General features: G+C 45.0%; 1 protein-coding gene across 7 annotated transcripts in view; it reads left to right on the forward strand.

Moving 5' to 3' along the window:
- Nucleotides 1-25,386, forward strand: part of CFAP61 (cilia and flagella associated protein 61) — a 92,497-nt gene that overhangs the window by 22,732 nt on the left and 44,379 nt on the right. For 6 of the 7 annotated variants that reach the window (XM_088052518.1, XM_088052517.1, XM_088052516.1 and 3 more), the window contains exons 13-17: nt 2,652-2,778; nt 3,109-3,186; nt 4,252-4,458; nt 6,281-6,415; nt 19,468-19,595. In XM_088052518.1, the coding sequence (XP_087908644.1) occupies nt 2,652-2,778; nt 3,109-3,186; nt 4,252-4,458; nt 6,281-6,415; nt 19,468-19,595 (675 nt within the window). The remainder of the gene's footprint in view (nt 1-2,651; nt 2,779-3,108; nt 3,187-4,251; nt 4,459-6,280; nt 6,416-19,467; nt 19,596-25,386) is intronic. The other variant, XM_088052520.1, reaches the window with a different exon arrangement.

The raw sequence follows: 25,386 nt of genomic DNA on the forward strand, positions 1-25,386 counted from the left end.
ACGTCATTGAGTATCTGTTCTATAAATTTCTATTTTACTTTTGGTGTTGAATAATTTATTTTAGGCCTTCAGTTTCTGCAGTGCTCTGGACACTTCTGTAGGCTGAGATATCAATGAACTGGAACACCAAACCTTTCTTGCTGTGACTTCTGTTAGGTGGAATGAGTGCTTTATCAAGCCTATTCTGGCCCAAACACCAAGCTTAAATTGTGGCATAGTTAGAGATTTTCCTTTTTTTGGTTTTGGTCCTAATGTACCTAAATACAGTGTGGTTTTAGCAAAATATTTCTAGGTTTAATTGTGTACCTGATCACCTTTGGTGGTACACAAGTACTTCATGCAGGAACTGGCCAGCCGCTCTTGGACCTAGGCAGAAGCTTTTTGCCCTGGGGTAAAGCTGCTGCTTCTGGGTCCTGAGTAGAAATCCAGCTGGCTGGAGAGAGAGCTGCTGGAGTAGTTCCTGGTAATCTCAGGTCCAGCTGCTCAGTAATCCTCCAGCAGGGGTGGGAGTCATACGTCCTCTTGCAATTTTGGGCAAAATTCAAGTTGTTATCAAGGCTCTTTAAAAAAAAGTTACCATTCTGATTACATTGTGCATGTTCCAAATGACACCAGTCCTCTCATAAAAACAAAATAGGATCGTCAGTAGCATTTTCCTAATCCACCTGCAGCTTTGCAGGAAAGTATGGCAAAATAGCTGCTCGCTGAGGTTCAGGGTCAGAAAAGCTTTGGGAGAAACCAGAGTAAGCTTTTGGAAAGTTTCTGCAGAACAAAACCCACAGTGTGCAACAGCAGATACTCTCTTGGAAATAACCAAAATCGGTGAAAGTGAAAGATCAACACATTGTACTTGCACCTACGGCTTTCAAAAGCATGGAAGTGAAAAGGAAGTCACAGAAAATGGACTAAAAGAAAAACAGGGTAAGAAGAGGGGAAGACATGAAAGGGCAAAGTCAGAAGAGGCACAGGCACAAAATGAGCTCCTGATTAGTACAGGTAGTAAAAGGAATAAGAAAAAGTGTTAAGTACACAAAAAGCAAGAGTGCAGCAAATGGAACTGTGAGTCTGCTACTTAACAGTGCAGGAGAAAAAAATAACAGATGACAAGGCATAGGCTGAGGTTCTTAATGGGTACTTTGCCTCAATTTTCACTAAAAAGCATAATAATAATAGTGCCCTTGTCTCTGAGCAGTCAAAGGACTTGAGCATCTAGAATGAGTTAATTCATTGCTGGGAGAGAAACGAGTACAGACCTTGGATATCTTTCCTTCTCCTCCATACTCCCAGTGGAGCAGGTGGATCTGCTTATTTAAAAACAATGGCAGTTTCACCTTTTCACATGTTCTGTTTTAGTCACGTTTGAGATGCAGGTCCCTGCAGGCACAGCTGCCTTCTGGGCATGGGGGGGCTGAGGAGGGCACGCTCCCACCGTGGCAGGGTGAGCCGCAGTCCTCAGCACTGCTGGCTCTTGCGATTGGCAGGGGAAACATGCCAGCATTAGTTTGTAATTCAGTAATCAAATGTGTGCTTTTCAGCACTCAGAAATGGTCAGTGAATTCAGCTGTGAAATTTCTCATACCGGAATCTCGGTAAATTTGTGTTTTTTGAGGTACAGTGCTATTCATTAAACCCATATTCCACAAGATATTCCACAAGATGCCTCTCAGTGTGACTGAGGCTGAAGAATAGCACATCCACTTTTAAATTGAAAGCAAGAAGAACGGGAATAAAGAAATTATACTAAGTGAATCACAACTTTTTATCTGTGGGTGGAGGAACTGATTTCTTGGAACTGAAGCTGTGGTTCAGCTTCTCAAACAGCACTCCACAAGTGTTGGTTGCATGAGCTGTGTGTAACCAGGAAAGGGTTGCTGCCTTTGAAAAGACACTGGGAGAGCTCCTCAGCTCTGTAGACAGTCGGTGTGAAGTGAATTTTCTTCCTAGCCAGTAGGTAGGATGTTTGCTGACAGTCTGTAAATGAGCCAAGTGCCAGGTCACTGCTGTCTGTGGGTAAGGTGTTCCATGTGTGGCACTGGCATTCTGGTGCCACGTCACTGCTGTGTCAGTACTGACAGGCACTCCACGCTTAGCACAGGCACTGCAGTCATGCAAGTTTATCCTCATGTGTTACTGCTTGAGGCACCAATGCTTAAAGCAAAAAATTAGTACTTTGTTCTCAAAGAAATTGATGTTCCTGCTTTACTTGGTACCATGACTGCTGGCTCCTTTTTATTTTTCTCTGTCCTTTTCTCATTTTTTTCTTGCCTTTCCCTTTTTTTAATCTTTTTTCCTCATGTGCCACAGTGTTCAGCTACAGATTCCACGTTCATTTTGTGGTTCTTAGCCTCCCTTTATTGCTGACTTTTACTCATTTGAAGACAGCCGATACCTGGGCGCATAGGTTGGGCTGGGTGTTTAATAGCAGATAAAGCAGGATTCTGGAGTTGTCTCCAGTAGATGCTCTGATTTTTGCTATTACCGTGCAATAAGTTCATATCTGCCTTTGGAACAAGTGTCATTTAGCAATCAGTTACAATTTCTGAACAGCGTGGTTGGTACTTGTGAAGGGCGTGTTGTCTTGAGTTTGACAATTGTCCTTATTTTGTCAAAGAGTCAACTTTAATATTTATTTTTTTTTTGTCCTTTTTTAGGTCATTTAATGTAAGAAAAGCAGCAACCAGTGACTTACAGGGTGTCAAAAAGCTCGTTGAAACTCTTAGCTTGAATGAAAAGATATGGAGCGACTCAAAGATATTCACTGAGGCTCGCAGGGATCCAGTGAGTATTTGTTGCGAGCATGTGTTCAGTTCTGTCCTAAGATCAGGACTTAAGCCAGTGCTGAAGCAGTGGCTGAGCTTGTAGCACTCCTGCAGCAGCTGTAGCCAAGCTGAAGTGTCAGTGAGGAAAGGTCTGTGTGGTCCAGAATCCAGCCACAACCTGGCTCAAACAGCGCCCTGCAGGGGAGGGGGCTGCTTAAACTGGGATGGTGTCTGGGAGCTGCACTGGGAGGAGAGTGTTTTAACTGGGACTCTGTGGTGGAATGCTGTTACCATTAGAAAGAGATTCTGCTGGAACAGGAAATGTGCATCTGTTGCCTTTACCTTGCAGGATGGGATGCCAGTACAGGCTTTTGTAGCAGAAGTTTTGGATCAAATCGTTGGTGTTTCTGTCACTAGGGATGAAATGGTAAATTCACTTTGTGTTCCGTGAGCTCTGTGGTGCTTGGTCCTCACGCTAAGGCTGAGTTTTGTGCTTGGCACTGTATGTGTGCCTAACAAAGTGTCTAGTTTATGCCCACTGGATTATTTCTCTGCTCATAGATAATGATTGACACACAGATTAAAAAAAAATGATCCTGTTACTTTCAAGGAGCTGCTGCTATGTCCTGGAAGTTTTCCTCCTGCACTTTTTTGTGCTTTAGCACAAAGACATTCTGCCTCTAAATAAGTGTTTAATCACCTCTTTGCCTTCTACTTTCCAAGTCAATAAGCAGCTTTGTCACAAATCCTGCAAAGAGCAGTAATTCTTCTAGATTTGCTTTCATAACTTTTTTCCAACAGTAGAGTCTAAGTGATTGTGAATCATGCACTTGAAAACAAAAGCCTATTCCTTGCTGGAGTAAAAAAAGTAAACATTCTCCAAGTCTTACTTTTGTGGCATTCTTCTAGGACTGAAAAGGTGGATTTTAGGTTGTTCAGAGTTCTAATGCTGAGTTTTGACAATAGAACAGTCACTCCTGAGAGTAATTCTCTTGATTATATTAAGAGTTAAGAGGATAGATTGAGTGAATAAATGTACAAAAATATCAGCTTATCACTTCAGCAGGGAAGACTTGTTGGAGGGCATTTCTGACACAGCTCTGCTCTGTGGAATTCCTTTTTTCAGCTGGAGTTTGGTGAGAGGGACAGCCTGGGCTTCTGTGCCTTGAACACAGAAAAACAGGTGGGAGGTTTTTTCTTCCCCTTGAATGTCTGTTAACCTTTATCAGGCATTGTGGGGAAAGGGTCGGGTGTGCATTCTGTGTAAATAAGGGCAAGCTGTGAGGAGAGGTTTTGATACAATGAATGGATTTTTGAGAAAAATCTGTTCAGTCAATGCCCTTCAGTTGAGGACAGCTCTCAAAGACACTTGATTTCAGTGTTCAGGTGTTGTTCCCTGACGGATGGAAAGTGACTCATTGGTTGGTATTTGCTAAAATCCTGTCAAGGTAGCTGCTGATCACTGCTGACTCACAAATTCCTAATTTTCCAGGATATTGAGTATATTAGATCACATTACAACATTGAGGAATTCATTCATTTTAATCACCACCAGCAAGAGGAACATGGACATCTTTGCCACTTTGTCTTGAATCCTGTATTTCATCACTACACAAAATACTTCCTAAAGGAGATTCTTCGCTTGGGTCACAAATCTTCTCTTTACTACCCTATTTATCCAGAATACGTGGAGGCCCAGGTAAGGAGAAAGTAATTCGTATTTCTTGTATCAAATGTTGCCACATTTTCTTGCTTTATTTTTTCTTTGCTTCCATCAATGACTGCATACAGGGATTTTCTTGTCAGTCTGCAGCAAACTGTACTTTTCTTCCTTCCTGACATATTCTGGACCCATGGACACGGCTCTTGCAAAGCAGGGCCAGTCTGTGGTGTCCACCAGTGTCTCCAGGAAGTGTGGTGGGGAGCAGAGAGTGGAAGTGGCCTTGGTCTTAGCTCCTTTCCCAGCACAAGGGTCATGTAGCCTGAGTAAATGCAAGGGGATCATCCTAAACACCTCCAGATGTGGCTTACAGAAACTCTTCCAGAGGGATTCAGGTGCTCTAGACCGTGCTTCACCGAAAGTCAGTGGGACCTGGGCACCTCATTGGCTTTTGGAGGGGAGCTTGTGTTCCTGCAAGTGTCACGGCAGAACCGTAAGAACTGAACTTCCAATGCAGAAAATCCATTTCTGAGAAGAATGTAATTTAGAAACACTCACATATGTGTTTTGTCATCAGTCTCATGTCAGAAAAGGGAACACAAGGTAGAGTTTCCAAGCCTGTGCAGCCATCTGAGGCTGCTGTCTGGCCCGGGCAATCACCTGGGCTGCTGGCACCACTGATGGAAACGCACGGTGCATGGCGAGGGCAGTTCATCTGTCGGTCGTACCTGCCTGTCTCGAGACAGATGGAATTGTTCCCTGGAGACTGATCTCCAGCTCTGGCTTCTGCCTGGCAGGCTGGACTTGGGCACCTGGTGTTTAGATGGTGACTGAGATGGGCTCTGTCCTTGGTGACCTGGGTGTTTTTGAAACCATCACTGGCTTTCACGTGTGAGCTCTTAACAGGTTAGACTTGGATGCATTTGCAGAAGGATGCGTTTTCTTGTGCACTTTTGTGGAGTTTTAAGTGTTCCTGTGAGGAACCAAGGCTCTCAGATTCTGAAGAGGAACTCACAAAAATGCAGTTCACTGGCACTGGATGGAAGAGAAGCTCAGTCTTACCAGTGGTTCCAGGTTTGACTGTTTCCAGGCTACCAGGCTAGAGTTTACTCTAAGTTACTGTAGCTTATCTAATATTACTGTCTAATAAGTGGTAAGTATGATATTTTACAAAGTTCTCAACATAGTAATTCCAAGTTTTTAATATTTGTGGATGGAATGGTACTTGAGTGTAATTTAGTTTGCATTAATGTTCATTCTGTATTTCCTCTAATCCTCTTCTTCCTCTTTCATGTTGTAAGTTGTGCCAGAGCCAGTCATGCTGTAATAGACAGATACAGCTATTTCTAATGATCCAGGCTGCTCAGATGAGCATTAGGGTTTTGTTCGTTTCAAATTTCTGCCAGTTTATTAACATTTATCACTCGGATGAACCAGACATTTCAGTTGGTATAGAATTTCTATATAAATTCATCTCTGTTGCTTGCCAGGCGAGCAAAGGTTAGCAGTGAGCAGATAACACAGCTTAATGAGGTCAAATCAAGCTGATTCATGATCACTATGGAGAAAAATATCCTCCTGGGGAAAATACTTGTGCTGAAAAATCCCATAAACCAAACCACTTGTTTATCTGTCATTCCCACAGAGATAGTAATGTAATTACTCTCATAATTATCTTCATTAGTGTCAGGAATTATCTGCAATTCATTCCTCTGCTCTGAGTATGTTTGTTTATTTGCTGATTTTTGTCTCAGATTTAGCCAACAGAGCTAAGAATTGTGTGTTTGCGAAGCCGTGCAGCAGACATCTGTGATGCACCGCTGACATTCTCTCTGCTGAAATATGGATTGCTGTCTTTCAGTTCCAGCGTCCCCGTGCCCATTCCCTGACATCTGCCCTTCATTACATGGCTCCCGTGCGGCCGAGACGACAGATTGTCTATCCTCTGCGAGAGCTTGGCGCGAGCGCTCCGTCGGAGCAGGTCTCCAAGGATCAGGTGGGTGACAGCGGCGGCAGCAGGCGGGAGGCACGCTGCCAGCTTCACGGGGCCTGGCAGATGGGCTGGCATTGCCCTCCCAGGGCTGCTCCTTAATTACAGCGGCCGCAGCCCGGCGCGCGCGGCGCCCACCGGAGCAGAGCCCTACCCGCTCCGTCACGGCCTCCGGCGCCTGGTCCGTGCTCTGCCTGATGCTGAGCCCTTGCTCCTGCTGCCTTTGTTTAGGTGGCGAAGCTCCACGAGTGGAAAAAAAACGGTGTCGTGCTGCTGACTCTTTCTGTCGAGATTGCTTAAGTGCATTTTATTTTTCAGTCCCAAAGTCAGGTTTCTTCCATGCACGAGGTACCCTTAAAACACCAAGTGACTTAGCAGCAAAGGAAAAGATTGTTTTCACTAGCAGACGGTTTTACTCGCAAAGAACCGGTGTGGCCTGGAGGTTCTAAATGAAAAGTGTCTTAAAATTTCATTTTTAAAATAACTTGCACTCGATTTTCTTCCATTTTTTAAAGTAACTAAAATTTGATGTGAAGGTGATTCCTCAAAAGAGTAACTAGTGAAGCTGAAATATTAGGAAAAACACTATTAGTGATGGGTTCTCTCAGTAGGTAGTTGTGATTTCATGGAGAAACATAATTAGGGAGCTTTATGTCTGTCTACTAACTTCCAGTTGGCTGAGATGGGCTTCCATATAATACTTTTAGTGCTGTCCTTTTCTCAGTTAGTCAGTAGGTTTTGGCAACTAAAACTCTTAATTAGGCAGCAGCTGGCAAAGCAAAGTCCAGAACATGTCTGAGGCTGTTGGTCTGGCTTTGGCTTTGCTCAACAACAGCCTTCCCTGCACATGCACATCCCTTGCCTTTCTTTTCTCTGCAGAATGAACTCTGATGCTTTTCTTTAAACTGCTTCTTCATCTTTGAAGTGATTGCGCTCTTCCTGAAAGAGCTCATCTTGGCAGTTTTGTTGAAGCTGGAAAATCACAGACTTCCTGTGTTTGAAAGATTTGCAAGTCTTTTGTCTGCTTATGTTCTTGCTGAGGTTCTCTGAGCTTCTCTGTAGGTACTGGCATAATGGTTTGAAATCTCAGATTCAAATTTCTACTTAACAGAATGGGTGAAATTTTTGCTGAGAAGTTTTACTGGAAAAACCCCAACTCAAGGCCAGCCGCTGTGTAAGTATCCATGCATCTGCCTCTGCATGAATTATAGATTTTTGACAGACTGTGCTCTATCAGAATGGACATCTGGCACTAAGTGCTGCGTGGTAACTTGAGGATAAAGCTAGTCTGCTGCTGCTGGCTTCTCTGAAATACCAAGAACTTGAAACCACGTAAAGCTAAATTGACTCTCGTGTTGCGTGAAAGAAGCGACCTTTGGCCACCATACGTTGGGAAGCTGTGTAACACAAGGAGCAGCCTGCCACGGGGAGCTGAGTGTACTCCTGAGTAAAGAGGTGCTGCTGCTTTTAGACCTTGGGCTGCAGCCAGGCACAAGGCACTTGCCCTCACTCTGCTCAGATGCCTTGAAAAGGAAGATTGATCCTCATCAGTAATCTGGTACTACCCTGCCAAATCTTGTCGTGACGTTACAAATAAACTCGGGTGTATGTTATAAATTAATATGACCAAGTTTCAGTATTATCTATTATCTTTCTGCCTTTTTGTAGTGATTAAAAGGCTTCTCAGACCTACTGTAAACAGTAAGGTGCAATCTGTGAGGCTGAGAACAACCTGTCCCACCAAGGAGACAAATGTTCTAGCTCTGCAGAATGGAAAGGCTGAGAGCTGTCACCTTATGAAATACAGTGACTCAAAGTGAAACACATTTTGGTTGTAGAAGATGCTAAAGGGCTGGGAAGTGAAAGAAAAAGGACATGGGAGAACAATGTTGTGAGGAAAGTGTGGAGAAGAGAAGGGAGAAAGGTGAAAGGCAGCAAAGAGTCTGGAGTAGGAATTAGTGGGAAGATGTCTGAGGCCAGCACCTGTAGAGGAGTAAGGAGAAAATGTCTCCTATCATCTTTGTTTTGGTGGTTTTAAACAAGATCAGGGCAGGGTCTTGTAAGATGTTTAGAATGGGGCAAGCAGGGATTCCAAGCATTTGAGACCATTCTTCATTTCTTTATCCCGTGTCTCTGTCCCCGCTCACCAAGCTGGTTTCAACCGAGGAGGCTTTGCCCTCTCCTATTTGGAAGCAGCTCCTCCAGAGGTGAATCCGTGCCCGCTTTGTTCCCGTGAGCTGGAGGGCACCTTATCACTGTGATTGCTGCTTTAGAGTGCTCTGCAGTGGTGGCAGGATTTGTCACATGAACTATCAGATGAGGACTGTAAATGCAAGTTGATTTCAGAAATGTAGAATTTTCGCTGATTGCCTGCTCTAATTGCTTGCTTGAGTATCTGTTGCTTGTAATTGAGATAATTGTGGTGGTCTTCTTGCTTTGATACCCACAAGATGCCCCTTGATATCTAGTAATCAACAAATCAACATCTGCCTCTCATCTATTGCTTTTTCAGCTGCTTTCCTCTTATTCCAGCCCTTCTGGAGCTCTTGCTCCCCTTTTCTAGCTGCGGAGTGTCTTTTTTCCAAGGAAGAGCTTGGGGCTGAGCAGCTCAGCCGCTCTGTGTGGGCACAGCTCCTGGTTTGTGTGTGGATGTCTGTGGGCCGTCAGCGTCTCCGTATCTCAGCGAGTGCGGGTGGGAGCCCTGGGGCTCCTTCAGTCTGTGTCTCCCCAGTACATTCCAGCCTGCTTTGGGTGAATTCCCTTCATGCTCTCAGATACAGACCCAGGGCACGCAAGGAGGCTTTCCTGCTTTCTTCTTCCAAAGGCAGAAGAGAAAGCGGCAATCTAAGCCGCAGAAGCTTTGCTCTCAGCTGATTCCTGAGCACTGTTGGTCCAGATGGATCTCATCTGTGCTGGAGAGGTGCTTTTCCTGCAGGTCTGCATCAGCTGTTACAGACAGATGAGCACAATGTGTGGTAACCTGTTGTTGTTGTCCCTCTGTCAACTCTCTCTGTTTTTTCTGTGGTGTCAGGAAAAAGCACCAAGGGGGAAGTGCCCTGTGATGCCCTCGCATGGATTCCTGGCCTGCTCCCTCCTGTCTCGTGCAGGGAGCATGAGCTGTGTCTCGTGGTTTAAAGGGAGCACAGAGCCTTCCTCCTGTGGGCTCTCTGGCAGCTGGAGAAAGGTACTCTTAAACTCCAGGAACTCACCCTATGACCCCACAGCCAACTGTTACCTGTGTGGCCCTTTACCTGCAGTTCTCCACTCGCCCTGTTCTCTCCAGACCCTTGTGGCATTTCCCCTGGTTCAGTCTTGTTTCTGGTTTGAGACAGGCTTTTGGTGTGTGTCGTGGCTTATTGCTAGAATGACTGTGACTCCAGAGAGTTACAGAGCTTACGAGTTCTCCCTGCTCCTCCCCTATTTGCCATCCTTTTCATGAATGCTTTCCCATAGGTTTTAAGGCCATCACATGTTTTCTCACTTGTTCTCTTAAATCACAGCTCTGTGCTGCTTCATCTTTGCCTCAGAAACCCTGTAGCTCCACTTCCCAAAGGGCTGTAAATTCTTCCTTGCTTTTTCTTCTGCTTTGAGATTGGAAATACATTTTGCTTCTGATTTTGTGTGTCCGTTCCTACCAAAGTCTCTGCTGAAGAGATTTGGATAAATTGGGTAAGACTGGACCGAGAAGGCACAAGGCAGGAGATGTTAAGCTTGCCACCCATTAAGTCTCCCGCTGCAGCCCTCTGGAATGGCGCAGTTGTTGATTTGCGTCTGGTCCCGAGGTGTCCAGACTTTGGGATGCCTGTTGAGCAGCAGCTGTGGCAGAGGTGCCGTGTCTTGGCTCAGAACTGCACTGGCCACACGTCTGCCACCCTGGGCTTCAGGGCACAGACCTGATCAAACACTACAGCTGTGCCAAAGCAAAAGGAAATCTCTCATTTTTGTATTCTGGATCGGCAACCGGTGCTGAAGCGCCAACTGGCAGGAGATTCAAAGATCCAAACTCTTAATTCCCTCAGCGTTAGAACAGATTAGATTATTATTCCGGTTTGCACATCTGTCAGTCATTGCAGTCACGTTACACGAAAAGCAGTCGGTCACAACAGAATCCTGAATATCTTATCAAGTGCTGCTGGCCTTCACGGTGCATGTCATTATTGGTGGAGTAGAAAACTGCAGATAATGAAATAATTTTTAATTATTTCTTCATAAATAAACAATTTATAAACTTGTTTGCTTTCTCACCATCTGGGAGCATTCTGTTCTCCATCTGCTTCGTGTAATTATCAATGGTAAGGGAAGAATAGGTGATATAATTAACAAGAATAACTGATCCACGATGAAGAACAAAAATGTCACACATCTGTTGAATTATTTCCTTGTTTTTGCCCTTTTATTATTATTCATGCTATTGGTTTTATTATATTTTTATTTCATGGCTGCGTTCAAGCTGTCAGGCTTTATTGCACGGTTTAGAATTGTTTTTTCTGCTCCAGCTCATAAAGAGACAGAGCAGTTGCAGAAGCCCACGAAGTGTTACATAAATTTAGTTAGTCCAGTGTGAGGTTGAAATAGAAAATGGAGGCCAAGGCACTGCAAACTCAACAGTTTCCAGTGCAGTGTGGAGGTATTTTTGTGTGTTTGTCTGACTCCATGATGATGCTAATGGTAAAGGCTGTGAATAAATGGCCAGAGAGCAGTTCAAAATCGTAATTAAAATAAGAACATGAGAAGAAAACACATCCTTGCTTTTTGATTCAACTTAGAACTTGTTCCGTTGCAGTGTATATTCACAACTACATACTCAAATAACTCGCGAATGTAGGAGCCATCCTGGATGGTTCTCTATTCTGTGAGCTCTTTATGTCCACTATAAAACTGCAGTACTTTAAAGGAGTATATGCTTGCCATGTTTTGTAAAAAGTAAAGGAGGAATTAGCTATCAAGTAAAACAAAAAAAAAATCTAAAACATTTTTGAACTTGACAGAGTTTCTCATGTGGGGAAGATTGTTTAAAAAATGGATCTATATGAGGGTTTGTATGGAAAGCTCATCCCTAGATGCTGATGTCCTCTCCAACAAACCCCTGGGGCTCTGCTTCTTCACTCGCTGTCTGTGGCCTCTAACTTCTGGTGTTCAGGCCAGTTCATTACCAGCAGTCTGAACTTTTCACTAGTGCCCAGGCTGAGCACAGGGCTTTACCTTGACCTGTGCAGGCAGAGGAGCAGAAAGCTCTCAGAGCTGATGGACTGACTGTTAACAGCACCTCACTGTCCAGACCCAGCCGCTCCACAGGGTACAGCCTGGAAATTTTAGCTCAGTTGTAATTCAACAAGGACTCAGTTGTAATAAAAACAAGGACTTAAATTTTCAAACGTGGGCGAGAGGGCTGGTCACAGGGGCTGCCTCAGAGCAGTCTTTGCTTCTGACTGCAGCAGAGAGTGCAAACTGCATGGTTTGTCACCTTGTCTGCAGAGGGATGTCAGGAGTGTGGAGAGGGAGAGGTTGGAGCGCTGTGGAGCAGCAGAGCCTCTGCTTTGGAGCGTGTGCCCATCCTGGGCAGTGACTGTTCCCCTCCTGGTGTGCAGGAATGCCCCCAGGAACAGCCAGCTCTGCTCCTGGAGCTGCTTCTGGAACAGCAGTGCTCGAGTAACTCGGGGGAAGGGGTCGCTGATGTTTCACCCTCTCACTGTCTGCCTTGCAGCCAGGTGTGTGCCGGCTCCGTAAATACCTGTAGCAATTCAAGGTTTATTCTGTCAGTTTCAGTTCTATTTATGTTCGGTTGAAGGTACTGAATATGGCTAAAATACGGGAGGTTTTTTAGGCTTTGGGGTTTATTTTCATCATTAGGCCTCTACTAAGAGAGAGCAATTACATCAGAGAGCCAAGGGAGGATGGGCAAGAGAACTCCCCACATTTTAAAAATATCAAGCCTCATGTATCAAAGTTAAAAGGGCGGAGTTCCTTCGTGTTACAACTTGTGTGTGGAATTACAAACAAAGGCTTGGTGTGGATAGTTTTCACTTAACCAGGGGAGTAGTATTAATTTTTAAAGCAGTAACTGTTGCTTAAGATGCTCATGTGCTCGAGTAATGAATTTTTAACGCTTTTGTAGTATGTGCATGGATGAAAATCCATTATTTATTGTTCTTGCCCTTGGCTGGTGAAGGTGATGGTTTTATGGCACCAGTAGACACACAAACAGGCGTTGTGAAGTGAGGCTGATAACAAATTTCCTCACTGTAAATGTCAGTGGGGTTTGTGCAATGCTGCCATTACATTTTGTTTGGAAGGCTGAGTGTCACACCGTTGTGGGAGGCACCAGATGGCATCATTAACAGAAATGTTTACCACTTACGTGCATGTGTGAAATTAAAAGTAAGATGACCTATCTTTGTTTTGAAAGCGTGGTGTCAGTGCTGTACAGGTGTTAATGATATTTGCAGTAAACTGAAATAGGCACTTCTGCTTACAAACGGGTCAGACTTGGCTCAAAGCTTTTCCAAAGCCATTTGGTAGATTGGCAACTCCAGCTTGTAAGGAGTGAACAGATATTTTTGCTACAGAAAAGTAATATTTGCTGTTATAAAATGGAGAATGATGTCTGCTTTCACTAAAACACGATTCTTTGACCCTCCAAATCAATTTCCCCTTGAATCCTGGATTATTATTTGTTATCTCACGTTCATTATTTTCAGTATAAAATGTAGTGATTATTATTTTATTTTTTCAAGCTTTTAACTTTATACCTGTGTGATGTTTTTCAGTGTGTTGGCTGTGTTTGGGTGGCTGTCTCTGTCACTTTATACCTGTGTGACATTTTTCAGTGTGTTGGGTGTGTTTGGATGGCTGTCTCTGTCACTTTATATACACCTGTGTGATGTTTTTCAGTGTGTTGGGTGTGTTTGGGTGGCTGTCTCTGTCACTTTATATACACCTGTGTGATGTTTTTCAGTGTGTTGGGTGTGTTTGGGTGGCTGTCTCTGTCACTTTATATACACCTGTGTGATGTTTTTCAGTGTGTTGGGTGTGTTTGGGTGGCTGTCTCTGTCACTTTATATACACCTGTGTGATGTTTTTCAGTGTGTTGGGTGTGTTTGGGTGGCTGTCTCTGTCACTTTATATACACCTGTGTGATGTTTTTCAGTGTGTTGGGTGTGTTTGGGTGGCTGTCTCTGTCACTTTATATACACCTGTGTGATGTTTTTCAGTGTGTTGGGTGTGTTTGGGTGGCTGTCTCTGTCACTTTATATACACCTGTGTGATGTTTTTCAGTGTGTTGGGTGTGTTTGGATGGCTGTCTCTGTCACTTTGTACCTGTGTGATGTTTTTCAGTGTGTTGGGTGTGTTTGGATGGCTGTCTCTGTCACTTTGTACCTGTGTGACATTTTTCAGTGTGTTGGGTGTGTTTGGGTGGCTGTCTCTGTCACTTTATATACACCTGTGTGATGTTTTTCAGTGTGTTGGCTGTGTTTGGATGGCTGTCTCTGTCACTTTGTACCTGTGTGATGTTTTTCAGTGTGTTGGCTGTGTTTGGGTGGCTGTCTCTGTCACTTTGTACCTGTGTGATGTTTTTCAGTGTGTTGGCTGTGTTTGGATGGCTGTCTCTGTCACTTTGTACCTGTGTGATGTTTTTCAGTGTGTTGGCTGTGTTTGGATGGCTGTCTCTGTCACTTTATACCTGTGTGATGTTTTTCAGTGTGTTGGCTGTGTTTGGGTGGCTGTCTCTGTCACTTTGTACCTGTGTGATGTTTTTCAGTGTGTTGGGTGTGTTTGGGTGGCTGTCTCTGTCACTTTGTACCTGTGTGATGTTTTTCAGTGTGTTGGCTGTGTTTGGATGGCTGTCTCTGTCACCCTGTGCCTGCTGCTGGTGAATGTCCAGAGAGCCGTGCCTGCTCTCCTGTGCTCGGGCCAGGGGCTCCTTTCCCCGTGCTCCTCTCTCACAGGGATGTGGAGCTTATGGGCTCAGTCCCTGGCCAAAGCCCAGTTTGTATTTGCTGCTCTCTCCTCCTGCCCAGAAGAAGAAGCCATGGCCAGATGACCTGGGCAGCAGTGACTGCTGTCAGAGGACTAGAGCCAGCCATGTGCCTTACCCCCTTGCCAGCTTGAATGCTTTGATAGAGTTCCTGTGCCTTCCTGTGCTTCCTTTTCTCCCCAGAAAAACGGGGGAGAGCTGAGCTCTCTGCAAGTGGCACCATTCCGAGTTCATTTCTCCGGCCTTTGAAACAGAGCAGCCAGCAATTGTCAGCTCCTTACATGAGTGTGAACTGCTCGGCCCTCTCTGGGCTGGGGATCCAAATGTCAGTGCTCAAAGGGAAAAAGAGCAGATTTTTACCATGGTAACAGAGGAAATTAAATAGATGTGTCCGTGCTCTGCTCTCTTCTGCTGCTGGCTGGAGTTAAACAAGAAATGCCTGGTTTCGTACGGAGCCATAGGGACTGGCATACAATTGGTTATGAATATAGAGGTGACTTTTTCTAGCAGCTGCAGATCAGCATTTACCCATGTAGGCATAATAATGGTGTAATGATACTGACTTCATTCATAAAGGCCGTGGGGAGCTGTGGATGAAAATATTCGGAAAAGGTGAGGTATTATCTGTCCGAGCCACAGTTCCCAAAGAAGGGTTCTTTGACAAAGACAGAACAATTAAGGCTGCACTCTTCATCACTGTTTCTTTTTCTGTTTTCTTTTCCTTCTGTTTCTGGTGTTTGTATCAATCTGTGAATGCTTGGAAACAGCTTTTGAAAACATGTTTGCAGAGATTTCTAATGAGGCTTTTTGGAATGCAGCTAGTATTTAGAAAACAATTCCTAATGCAGGCTGAAAAAGCATGCATTTTCCAATCAGTTTTGTTCATATCACCTTGGTAAACATTGATGTTTCTTTTTTTAACTTGTGGTTCAAATGGAGCTTGAAATTAAAATAGCTCTGTTTGCTCACCTCCCTGTTTGCCTGCCACTGTCGCTGAGCTCAGCACCACTCTCCGAACAGGTTTGTTAATTGCTGTCACTGCTTCTGATGGTTTTTGCAGTAACAGTTCAGATGGTGTAACTATCTGCTGGGGTTTCTCACTAACGAACGCTGAAGTGAAACAAAAGCATTGCAGGCAGATGTAGAATCCCACAAGCCGGGGCTGGCAGGGCCCCTCCGAGTAGGTGGTGAGGGATCAGTGAAGATGCCAAGAACATAAAGGGGGCTGCCCTGCGTTTGCCATGCAGTGCCCCAGCAGCCCTTCTCAACGTGGGCCACTGCAAGCTGCCTGAACTGCAGCCAGCACTTCCCTGAGCTGTCCCGAGCAGTGCTCAGGGTCTGATAAAGTCTAAGTTCAGTGGTAGACTTGGTGGCCTTAGAAGTCTTTTCCAAACGAGAGGGTGCTGTGATGCTGCAAATTCTGCAGCGTTAGGGAGCCTTTGCACGAGGAGTCCCAGAGAAGCCTGCAGCAGCTCTGACGCACCAGCGAGTGTTACTGGGATAGACTTTGCAGTGCTCAGCTCGGAACACAGTGCTGTTTTCTTCCTGTCAGTGCTGAAATACACAGTCCATTTGTTCTTTACATTTTTGGGTGCTCAATTTCCTTGGTTTTGTTTGTTAGAATGAAGCTAATGTTTACTATAAACCCTGACCTATTGTAGAACAGTTATTATAAACATACGTAGAAAACCTACAGCTAGCCCAGGGTCCAATGTTTAAAAACAGAACTAAAAGGGGCCTTAAAATATTCTGGATGCGAGTTTGTACTGTCAACATATAATGTAAAGTTGTGGGTAAATGTACCATGAATCCATTCCCAAGGCATGTGCAGAGCAAACAGGAAAGCTGGGCACGAAGCTGTACGTGGTTGGAAAGTGCAAAGGAAATACTGTGTTTGCTGAAACCTGATCGATATTTCACGACTCTTTTTCCATTGGTTGCTTGGGGCAGAAGGATGTGTGAGTTCTGGATGCCACAGATGAATCTTTCTGTGGCCATGTCGTGCTGAGATGGTGAGTGAGAGCCGTGGTTCTGCGCAGGGTGTGTGCTGTCAGTGTTTTAATGAGCTCTGCTCCAAAGGCTCCGAGTGATGCCGCTGGCTGTCCCCTGTGGGCTGGTGCCAAAGGGCCACCCCTGCCAGCTCTGCTGTCCCTCTGCCCCCAGATGGGCACAGCATGGAGGGCAAGGGGTGCCAGTACCCCAAATAACCATTTGATAACCAAAGAAAATTCTCCTTCCTGGGCTACATATGCCTTTTCTACCAATGGCAATTAGTGCTTTTTGCCTTGTGTTAGTTAATGATTGCTGGTTTATTTAATAGATTGGATACAAAATAAACAACGTTAGTTTGCTATTGACCTATCAATTATGATGTCTGATTACTCCTCTGGGGAGCACAGGTAGTCATTTGTCCTGACATTTTGTTAAAATACGTGGTATTATGGGACCAATCCCCTTAATTCCTCACTCCCCGGGGCCGTTTAGTGTACTTAGCTGTAGAAAGGTGATTTCTGGAGCATGACAGCTGTTGGTGCTGGGGCCATTGTGTGGGGAACAAAACGGGTTATGTTCTGCTCTTAGGCTGCTTTTGTGTCACTGATACAGAGGCCATTTCATAAATTAGACACAACTCTTCCCAGGGAAATTGTATTCCCGCTTTCTTTGCTGCAGTGCATTAAAATAAACCACCAGCACGGCAGTGCAAGGAGATGTTTGAGCTTGACATTGCCTTAAGGCCTGTTGGGTTTATGCTGATGGCATTCCTACCTATTTTCATTGATTAGGTACATTACCAGTAGTTTCTTTTCATGGTTTTTACCATTTTATTAATTTAATAACAGCTGCATTTCAGCACAAACATCACTGAATCATTTTTCCTCCAGAAGTCATTGCTTTTCTAGAAAGTTGCAAGTCTGTATGTGCAGCAAGACCCAGCCTGTTGGAATTGCTGTCTGCCAGTCCCAGGAATGTGAACACCAAGGTGAGGGCACAGAGTATTCCACACCTGACTGTGGGACTGGGAGAGCTCCACACGTGCCAGCATTGGCAGAGCAGCAGCTCCTGTAGCTGGGGCACAACCATTTAGTGTGTCAGAGTTTGATTTGAGGTAGTGGGGGATGTCTGTAATACTTGGTAGTGGTTCTTCTCATTTCCTAAAATCTCCTCAAAAGATGTACGCTTCCAGGGAAATACCAGGGCCTTTTTCAGTTTCTGAAACGTGCAAGTGTTATAGACAGAGTCTGTATGATTTAATTTATGATTAAAACTCTTTTTGCTGGCAGATCCTTGTGCCAAGGGGTGTTGAGACGTTTCCAGAGCACTGGCTTTGAATGGGATTCTGGAGGTTCTGTGTAGAGACTTGGCTATGTCCTGTGTAACCCTGGTTTGGAGCAGCAGGGTGGTTCTGTCCCTCACCCAGGCATCCTTCCCTGTGGGCCTGTGCTGGCTGCCACCCAGCTGACCTCTGTCAAGCACCCACTCTGGGCTGGCAGACTTTTTGAGATATCTTCTGGAATTTTCCCAGGGCAGTCCAGCCCCTGAGATGAATGTGGCTCACCACTGGATGTCATTGTTGCACTGTGGTGAACTGCAGCTCAAAGAACATTTATCTGGCAGTAAAAAATAATGTTGCCTGGCCAAAGGTGAGATTGAATTTTTCCTCTTTCTGAATGACTTGCTGTGCAGTTGCACCATTGGGCAGGGAATTGATCTATAATGCCTCCTTAAGGGACAGGACAGCACTCTAGTACTGGAGTTGCACAGTGTGGTGGGGCTGTGCTGAAGCCTCAGCTGTGGAGCTCCACCACTGCAAAGACACGGCATAAAAGATCTCTTGGGATCTCAATGTGCCACGTACTTATTGAGAAAGCCCATGTAATTACCCACAGCTTTCAAAGTAAGTACTTACTCTTCATCTATTGAGTTACTCTATCAGCTGATACATAGAGAATATATTTCTACTGTACTTCCATAGAAGGAGTTTAGAGGACTTTAATTTTATTAGTGCTGTCTCCTATTTGTAGTGGAGGAAAACCTGTTAGAAACCTTAGATTGCTTCCTTCCAAAGTGCCACAGCAGGAATTTATACAAGTGTCTGACAAATAACAGAAGCAGCTCCATTTTGTATTGGTCTTCCCAGTGCATTTATGAACCTTCAGTTACCCATTCTGTGAAATGGGAACGTAGGCAACCCTGAGCAGTAGGAAAAATGCAAAGAGATGGAAAGTATTTCCTTGTCTTTCCTCAGAAATTTGAAAGCTAAATATAGTTAAGGTGAAAAAAAACCCTGTCAAGTGCAGTAATATGTCTTGTCTCTTAGCTGCTTATTTGTTTTGAGAATCTCTGTTAGGTAGTGAGACCTAGAGACACATTGAAAAAAAACAAATGGAGTTTGGGGGAAAAAAAAAAAAAAAAAAAGGGAAGAAAAAACATGGAGTTTATTCCCCGAGTTGGAATGTGCATGAAGTGGTGTGGAAGCTGAAATTAGTAATTACCAATGTGGCAGTAAGATTTGTGACTGGACTGCTGGTCCCAGTGGCATTGAGGTACTCCTTTACTCATGTGGCAGCCTGGCTTTCCAGGTGCCTGCTCTGTATTTAAGAAAAGAGAAGGATAACTTTTGGAAAGGGAGTTTTCAATTAAACACACAAAACCACTTGAAATAGAGGTTCCTAATTAATTTACAAGTAAAACCATTTCCATAGATAAACCAGCAAGAGTAAAGATTGCTGTAGGAGGTATAAAAATGGCCTTAGCAGTATGTAAATACAAGTTCTTGAGGTGTTTGATAAATGGCAGTGAGTGATAGCAGAGGCAGTGTTTGGTCTTCTCCTGCAAGGATTCTAGAGCATCTTGCTCTGGAGAAGCCAGACCATTCATCTCTCGTCATTTTCTGTGACCTGTTAAATGTGCACGTATTCCACATGTTTTAGTACAACTTACCTGGTGCCGTGCACAGAAAAATGGTATTAGTCGTGTCAGTGACCATAAGAAGTTTTGTGTGAATGCAAGGTAATGCATCACTGAGATTTTGATTCCTAGCAGGCTTTGACTATTGTTTTTAATGTATTTCTGTGCCTTACAGCTGAAATATTCTTTGAACCACACAAATCGAAAACTGGTGCTGGAATCAAAAGTGTGTATCAACAGTAGAATCGTGGTGGTTGGTGCATCCGATGTTGGAATCTCTTTTCTGGAAACGCTGGTTTTTTGGTAAGTTTTTAATTTTATTTCCTTTGCTGAAAAGAGCGTGTTCCCCCTTGTATGAAGGGGGCTGTTTCTTGCATTTAAAGCATTCCTTGGGTCTGTCTCAATGTGTTAAATATCTGAGTACCCGCAGATGCAGGGATGGGAGCTGGCATCCTGGGTGCATCCTGGGACTCACAGGATTCCCAGCAACTCCCAGTTGCACGTGGATCCTTAAGGGCGAAGGCACGCTGGAAGTGAGAATTGAAAACACCTAAAGACGCTTTGGCCATGGTTCTTCAACCGCAATCGTGTGGGGAGAGCTGGAGTCAGTGGCCCTTGGTGTGTGTTCCCCAGCAGTGTTCACCTCTAAATCCAGTCGTCCCTGGTGGGTTCCCAAACCTCTCTGAATCCCCCCTTCCCTGAGGCTAGGGCAGGGAAAGCTGTGGATGAGCTCTGCTGTGGAACAGCCTTCCCAGCACGAGGACAAGGTGCTCTCCCTGATGTCTCACTCTTGTACTCCCCAGGGGCTTACTGGGGAGTCAGACTGTCAGAGTGCAGTTCCCTTGATGCGGAGTTTTATCACACTTACTTACACAAGAAATGTCATGAAAGACTTGCAGAAATGAATATAAAATTCAAAATCTGAACATGATTCTTACAAGGTGCAACAAGAACTGAGAGAGTCTGGTGCTTTTATGGGGGGTGGAGAATGGAAAATTCCACCTTTTTTTCTTTTCTCAGTTAAGCCAGGAGTTTGTATTTCTACATCAACCATTGATAACATCACAAATGATATTTTCAATACATCAGGAGAGGAATAAGTTGAAGTGCATTATAGATGTTATATTGCTGGAGCAGTGCAGAAGAAAATTTCTGCTTCTTGCCCCTCTCTTAGTTCTTGACTTCCCGTAAAGCATCCCAGAGTAAATATCAGAGTAAATAGTTTCCTCTCATCTTCCTGTTCTCAGCACCCTTCAGGCTTTCAGTTCCACCCCAAATTCAGTCAAACCTGTCCTTTAGAGCTCCTAGCCCATTTCTTGCTGCTCAGCCTGTGCTGTTGGTTGCTGCCATTTCGTTGCAAAGCCCTGTGGGGAAGCAGAAGCGTGTTTGTGCTCCGGGTGTGCCAGCTGAGTCTGTCTGTAGCGAGCTGCCCTCGGAGCTCCCTCGGCCGAGCCTTTGCAGGGCTTGAGCTTGGTTCAAACTCTGGCAGAGCTGCTGTAGGAAATGTCCTCCTCGAGCCCGTCTTGGCACCAGCCTCAGACATGGGGTGCTGCTCAGAGAACCACCAAGCCAGCAGGCGCCACTTAGTGCAGTGTCACAGAATTTATATTAATAGAGGTATAAATTTGGGAAAGATTAGTTTTTAATTTTCACATCAGCAGCAAATAGCCTTCTGATCAATGTGAAGGCCTTTTAAAACAATTTAGTTTAATTTACTCATAATTTTCTAATATTCCCTGTAAAGGTTACATGCACTAAAAATAGCTGGATTGAATCAATTTGTGAGCCCTAATCCTTAAAAAGAGGAAGTAATTTTCTCATCGTTGTTCTTCATACTTAATTATTTTACATTACCAGTCACCATGGAAACACACAAATGTAATTCACTTACCGATGTGGCAATTATTTGAACTGGATCTTGCAAGTGTTTTCAGCTTCTTTGGGACCGAAGAGACACGTGTTTCCTTAGGCAGAGAAGTGACCTGGCAGTGCTGTGGGTGGGCAGCGCATCCCGGGGCGCGGCGCTCCCGGAGCTGCCGTGGCACCGCTGCTCACCCACCGAACCCCAAAGGAGCTCTAGCCTTCCCCGTGCTGCTCGGGCAGCGTGTGCAGGTACACGTCTTCGGCTGCACAGCTGCTTTTCCCGAGGATGCACAGGGGTTTTTTGGTTTCTTTAGCGGAGGGCCGGGTGGCTGCTGCAGGGGCAGAGCCTGCTGCCAGGCCGGCTGGGACTGTGACAGTGGCTCTGGGGGCGCAGGGGTGACAGTGGCTGGGTTCTTATTTGGTTGGTTGGTTTGGGTTTTTTTTTTTTTTTCTTCGTTCCTTTGTTAGTTTCAAAGGGATGGGCAGGGCAGCAGGGTTCGACCAGAAGGACACGGGATTACAAACCCCAGTGTTTCCACTTAATCCCAGGGGCTGGTTCCTGGAGCAGAATGCAAACCCAGGCAGCAGGGATGGAAGTTGGGTTTAAGGATCTTGGATCTTGCTCCCAGCGGTGTCTTGCCACTGGTTCCAGCGCAAGGAGCCCATTGGCTTTTATTTGCTTCTTTGCATATAGCTGTGGAAATCACTATTGTCTTCGATTATAGGGAAAACCGTTTTTAATCCGTGGTTTTGAAAACCTCCTTAATCCAAGCCCTGATGTAAACAATGACTTATTCTCTGAGGATGTTGGAGTAGACATAACATGCTACACGAGATAGCCATAAATGAATGGTGCCTAAAATCACAATATTGCACATGAAATTGTTATGGAATCTATTTCCTTCTCCCTGTGGGCGCATTAAAATAATGATTGCACTTAAGAACCAGATGGATTAAAGCACATTTTTGTCAGAGCCGTGATTTTTTTTTCTCAAAGTAGGATTGGAATCCAGCACAGTAAGCCTGCATTGTTGGCTGCAGGACGGTGTCTCCCAGGGGGACCTAGCCAGGATCAGCTCGGAGGTGCAGGGTTTGAGCAGGGTTCCTGTCGAGCCCTTTATCTGGCAGCACCGGGGCACACAATATCCTGCACATCTGGCCTGTTTGGCTCTAGTTAGTATAATGCTTGCTGCTTAATTAGGCTTTTTATCTTTGCATTTGTCTGGGAACATCTGAAGCCTTCCACGTTGCCTGTCACTAATTAGTTGACTAATTAAATAGTTAGTGCTTACTTGCTGATCACAGAGCTAACGTGCAGTGAATGGGTTAGAGATGGCCATTGTTGTGTGCTATCTGTCTCTGCCACACGGGCTGACACACGTGTGCTTCCCTGTGCCTTCCCTGCAGAGCCAGGCGAGCCCGGGCCGTGTGCTCGGTGTCACCATCCCTCGGTCACTGCTGCCTTCCCTCGCCTCTGCTGAGCGCAGCTCGAGCTGTGACAGAGATAAATCAGACGGGTCAGAGCTGGCCTTGTCGCGCAGTCGGCATCGCAATGAGCGCTGGCAGTGACTGATACCAGATGTAAACAGGGGAGAGGGTGTGGGTCAGGATCAGCCTTCCAACAGCCTCTGCCAGAAAATGAGACTCAATTAGCATCAATATGGGCTTATTTCATAGTTACAGTCTTGCTTTTGAGACTCTCTGCGGTTCAAAATAAGATTATTTCAACTTGAAATACTTTCCCTTTGAACATATGCAAACACTTCTCCGAGCCCAAACTGCTCTTTCACCCTTGAAATTTGTAGGTATTTGTAGATTTTCTCTTGTTACTATTTATGCTTGAATACTCCTAACTTCTTGGTGAGTGTTAAAGCTGATCTTGGAAATAGTTGTTTTCTCATAGAAAGCCTGCTCAAAAGCAGAATGAGTCACGAGGGTTTTTATAGAATGCTGGGCTGCATCCGTCATCCCCTCCTGGTGACTCAGCAGGACGTCCACAGCTCTGAGCCTGTAACCTGGTACCCCTGGTGGGTGCAGTTCAGAGCAGACACAGCAGCGTTCCAAGGCTCCAGCTCTCTGCTAAAGCCATGGAGGAGATGTCACCCCTTCCTCTTGTGTTCATACGTAGCGTGGTTTGAAGTTTGTTCCCAGAGCTGTGGAGGGGGTGCAGTGCTGAGCCCTCCAGAGCAGTCTCCAGGCTGCCTGAGGGTCGGCTTGGAAGCACAGCAGACTGAGCAGGCTGCTGCAGTGGAGAAAAAATGACTTGTCTGGCTAAGCTGTGATCCTCCCCACTAGTGATTAGCGTGGATTTGATTCCTGTCTGTGTGTGTGTGTGTGTGTGTGTGTGTGTGCATGCTGAGGGCCAGAGTCAGGGTGCTGATATGTGGAGGTCGCTAATTGAAGGATGGATGTTTGGCATCAGTACTTTTGGCCCAGCTGACTCCTCTGCCAGCTGTGTCCCTGTTCTTCCTGGGCTGCCAGGACTTACATTGTGAGGACCTGGCACTGGGGGATGCCTCAGAACTTGTAACTTTGGTGAGTTTTGTGTTCTCCTGCTGGTAGGACGAGCACATGTGGTTAAACCTCAAACCTGCCTGGTTTAAGGGCGGTCTGCCTGGTGGCAGATCTGGGAACATTTCGAGGGTACCCACTCTGAAGGCAGCATTGCCAGATTTGCACCAGGCTACATCATGGAGGCAGAATACTTTTCTCCTCTGTAATAGTTTGGGAAATTGAAGTCTAGTATACAGCCATAAACCCCCACCACCTTAGCTTTAAACATGGATAATTGGCCAATAATATTGAAAATGTCCTATTAGCAAGCTGGTGTCTGCACTGTGTGTTACTCACTGAGGCACTCACACAGCAGTGGGCAAAGCAGCGAAGTTTCTGCCACACTTTAGTTTTACTGTCCAATTTATAGTACCTTTATTTGTGGAAAATGCTGTTGATGTCTCTCAACTGCGATTTGGAATTTGCAAGGTCATTAAACAGCAAGAGACTGTAAAGTACCAAGGCCATCATCAGATATCCCTCATTTTCTGTCTAGAAAAATAATTGCCATTTTTGAAGAAAACTAAATGCTGGAGCACTTGTGGAATGGAAATTGGAATTTTAGGAAGGAAGTGCTCTCACTGAAGCAGTGGTTGGATGGTGCTTTGATTAGACTCCAAGCTAACTTAGATTTGGGATGGCAGGAGTGCCCTTGTGAGCGCTGTAGCTGTGGAAGGATATGGATTTAGCTCTGTGAGTGGGCAAGGAAAAGAGCTCTTTAGATTTCCTTGCCCAGTCACAGAACAATTCATACTGTAGGAACCTTGCTATGTTGGTTTTAGTAACCTAGATTGTGAGAATGCCACAGATCTTGAGTGGATGCACTATTTTTTGTAAGCAAAATCAGTTGCTGGGAAGTGAGAGGTGACTGGAAGGGACAAAAGCGGTGGCAGCCATAGGAGGGGGCTGAGGTGTTTCAGAGCAGTGAGTTATAAGGTGGATGGGAGTTCAAAAGAAGAAACTGGAGCAAGACATGTTTGGTAATGTTCAGTGAGAAATCAAGATTGTAGACTGATGTAAAGCCACCCAAAAAAACTAGGCATTAGTAAAGGAATTGGAAAGCAACAGAGTCAGAGTTGCTGGTGTGTTTAGCTATATTTCTAGGAAAAGGATCAGCACAGAGGATGAGAGACAAGCAATATAAGCACAGTAAAATAACCACAGAGAAGGAAATCACTTGAAGGGGGAAGAGTGAGAAGAGTAGTTCGTATAACCTGGAAGGACAATCCAAATTTAACTGGAGAGGAACAGCTTCTGAGCAGGATTGCCCTGGGTTTGGCTGGGATAGAGTTCATTTTCTTTCTAGCAGCTGTGTTTGGACTGAGAATGAGAATAATGTTGAAAACTCACTGATGTAATTGTTACTAAACAGTGAACCATCGAGTTCAAAGTTCGGTGAGAGACCCAGCTACCAGTGGAGGAGAGAGAAGCACTCCCAGCATCCTTCAAGGGTGTTAGCCAAAGGGTGAAGGAAATGTTCTTTAGCTCCTTAATGGATTCTTGCTAAGATGTTAAAAATGGTGACAGTGGCCTGGTCTTAGAGGTTGCTCTTCTTAGGATGACAGCATCTGATAAAATTACCAATCAGCCTGCCAGGAAGTTTCTGAAAACAAAAAAAACAACCCAAAACAAGACAAAAAATCAAAACCAAAACAAACCAATAAAAAAACCCCACTAA

The sequence above is a fragment of the Pseudopodoces humilis genome, chromosome 3, assembly GCF_049639895.1.
Source record: "Pseudopodoces humilis isolate 2021_Gansu_Grassland_sample_001 chromosome 3, ASM4963989v1, whole genome shotgun sequence".
Taxonomy (NCBI): Eukaryota; Metazoa; Chordata; class Aves; order Passeriformes; family Paridae; genus Pseudopodoces; species Pseudopodoces humilis.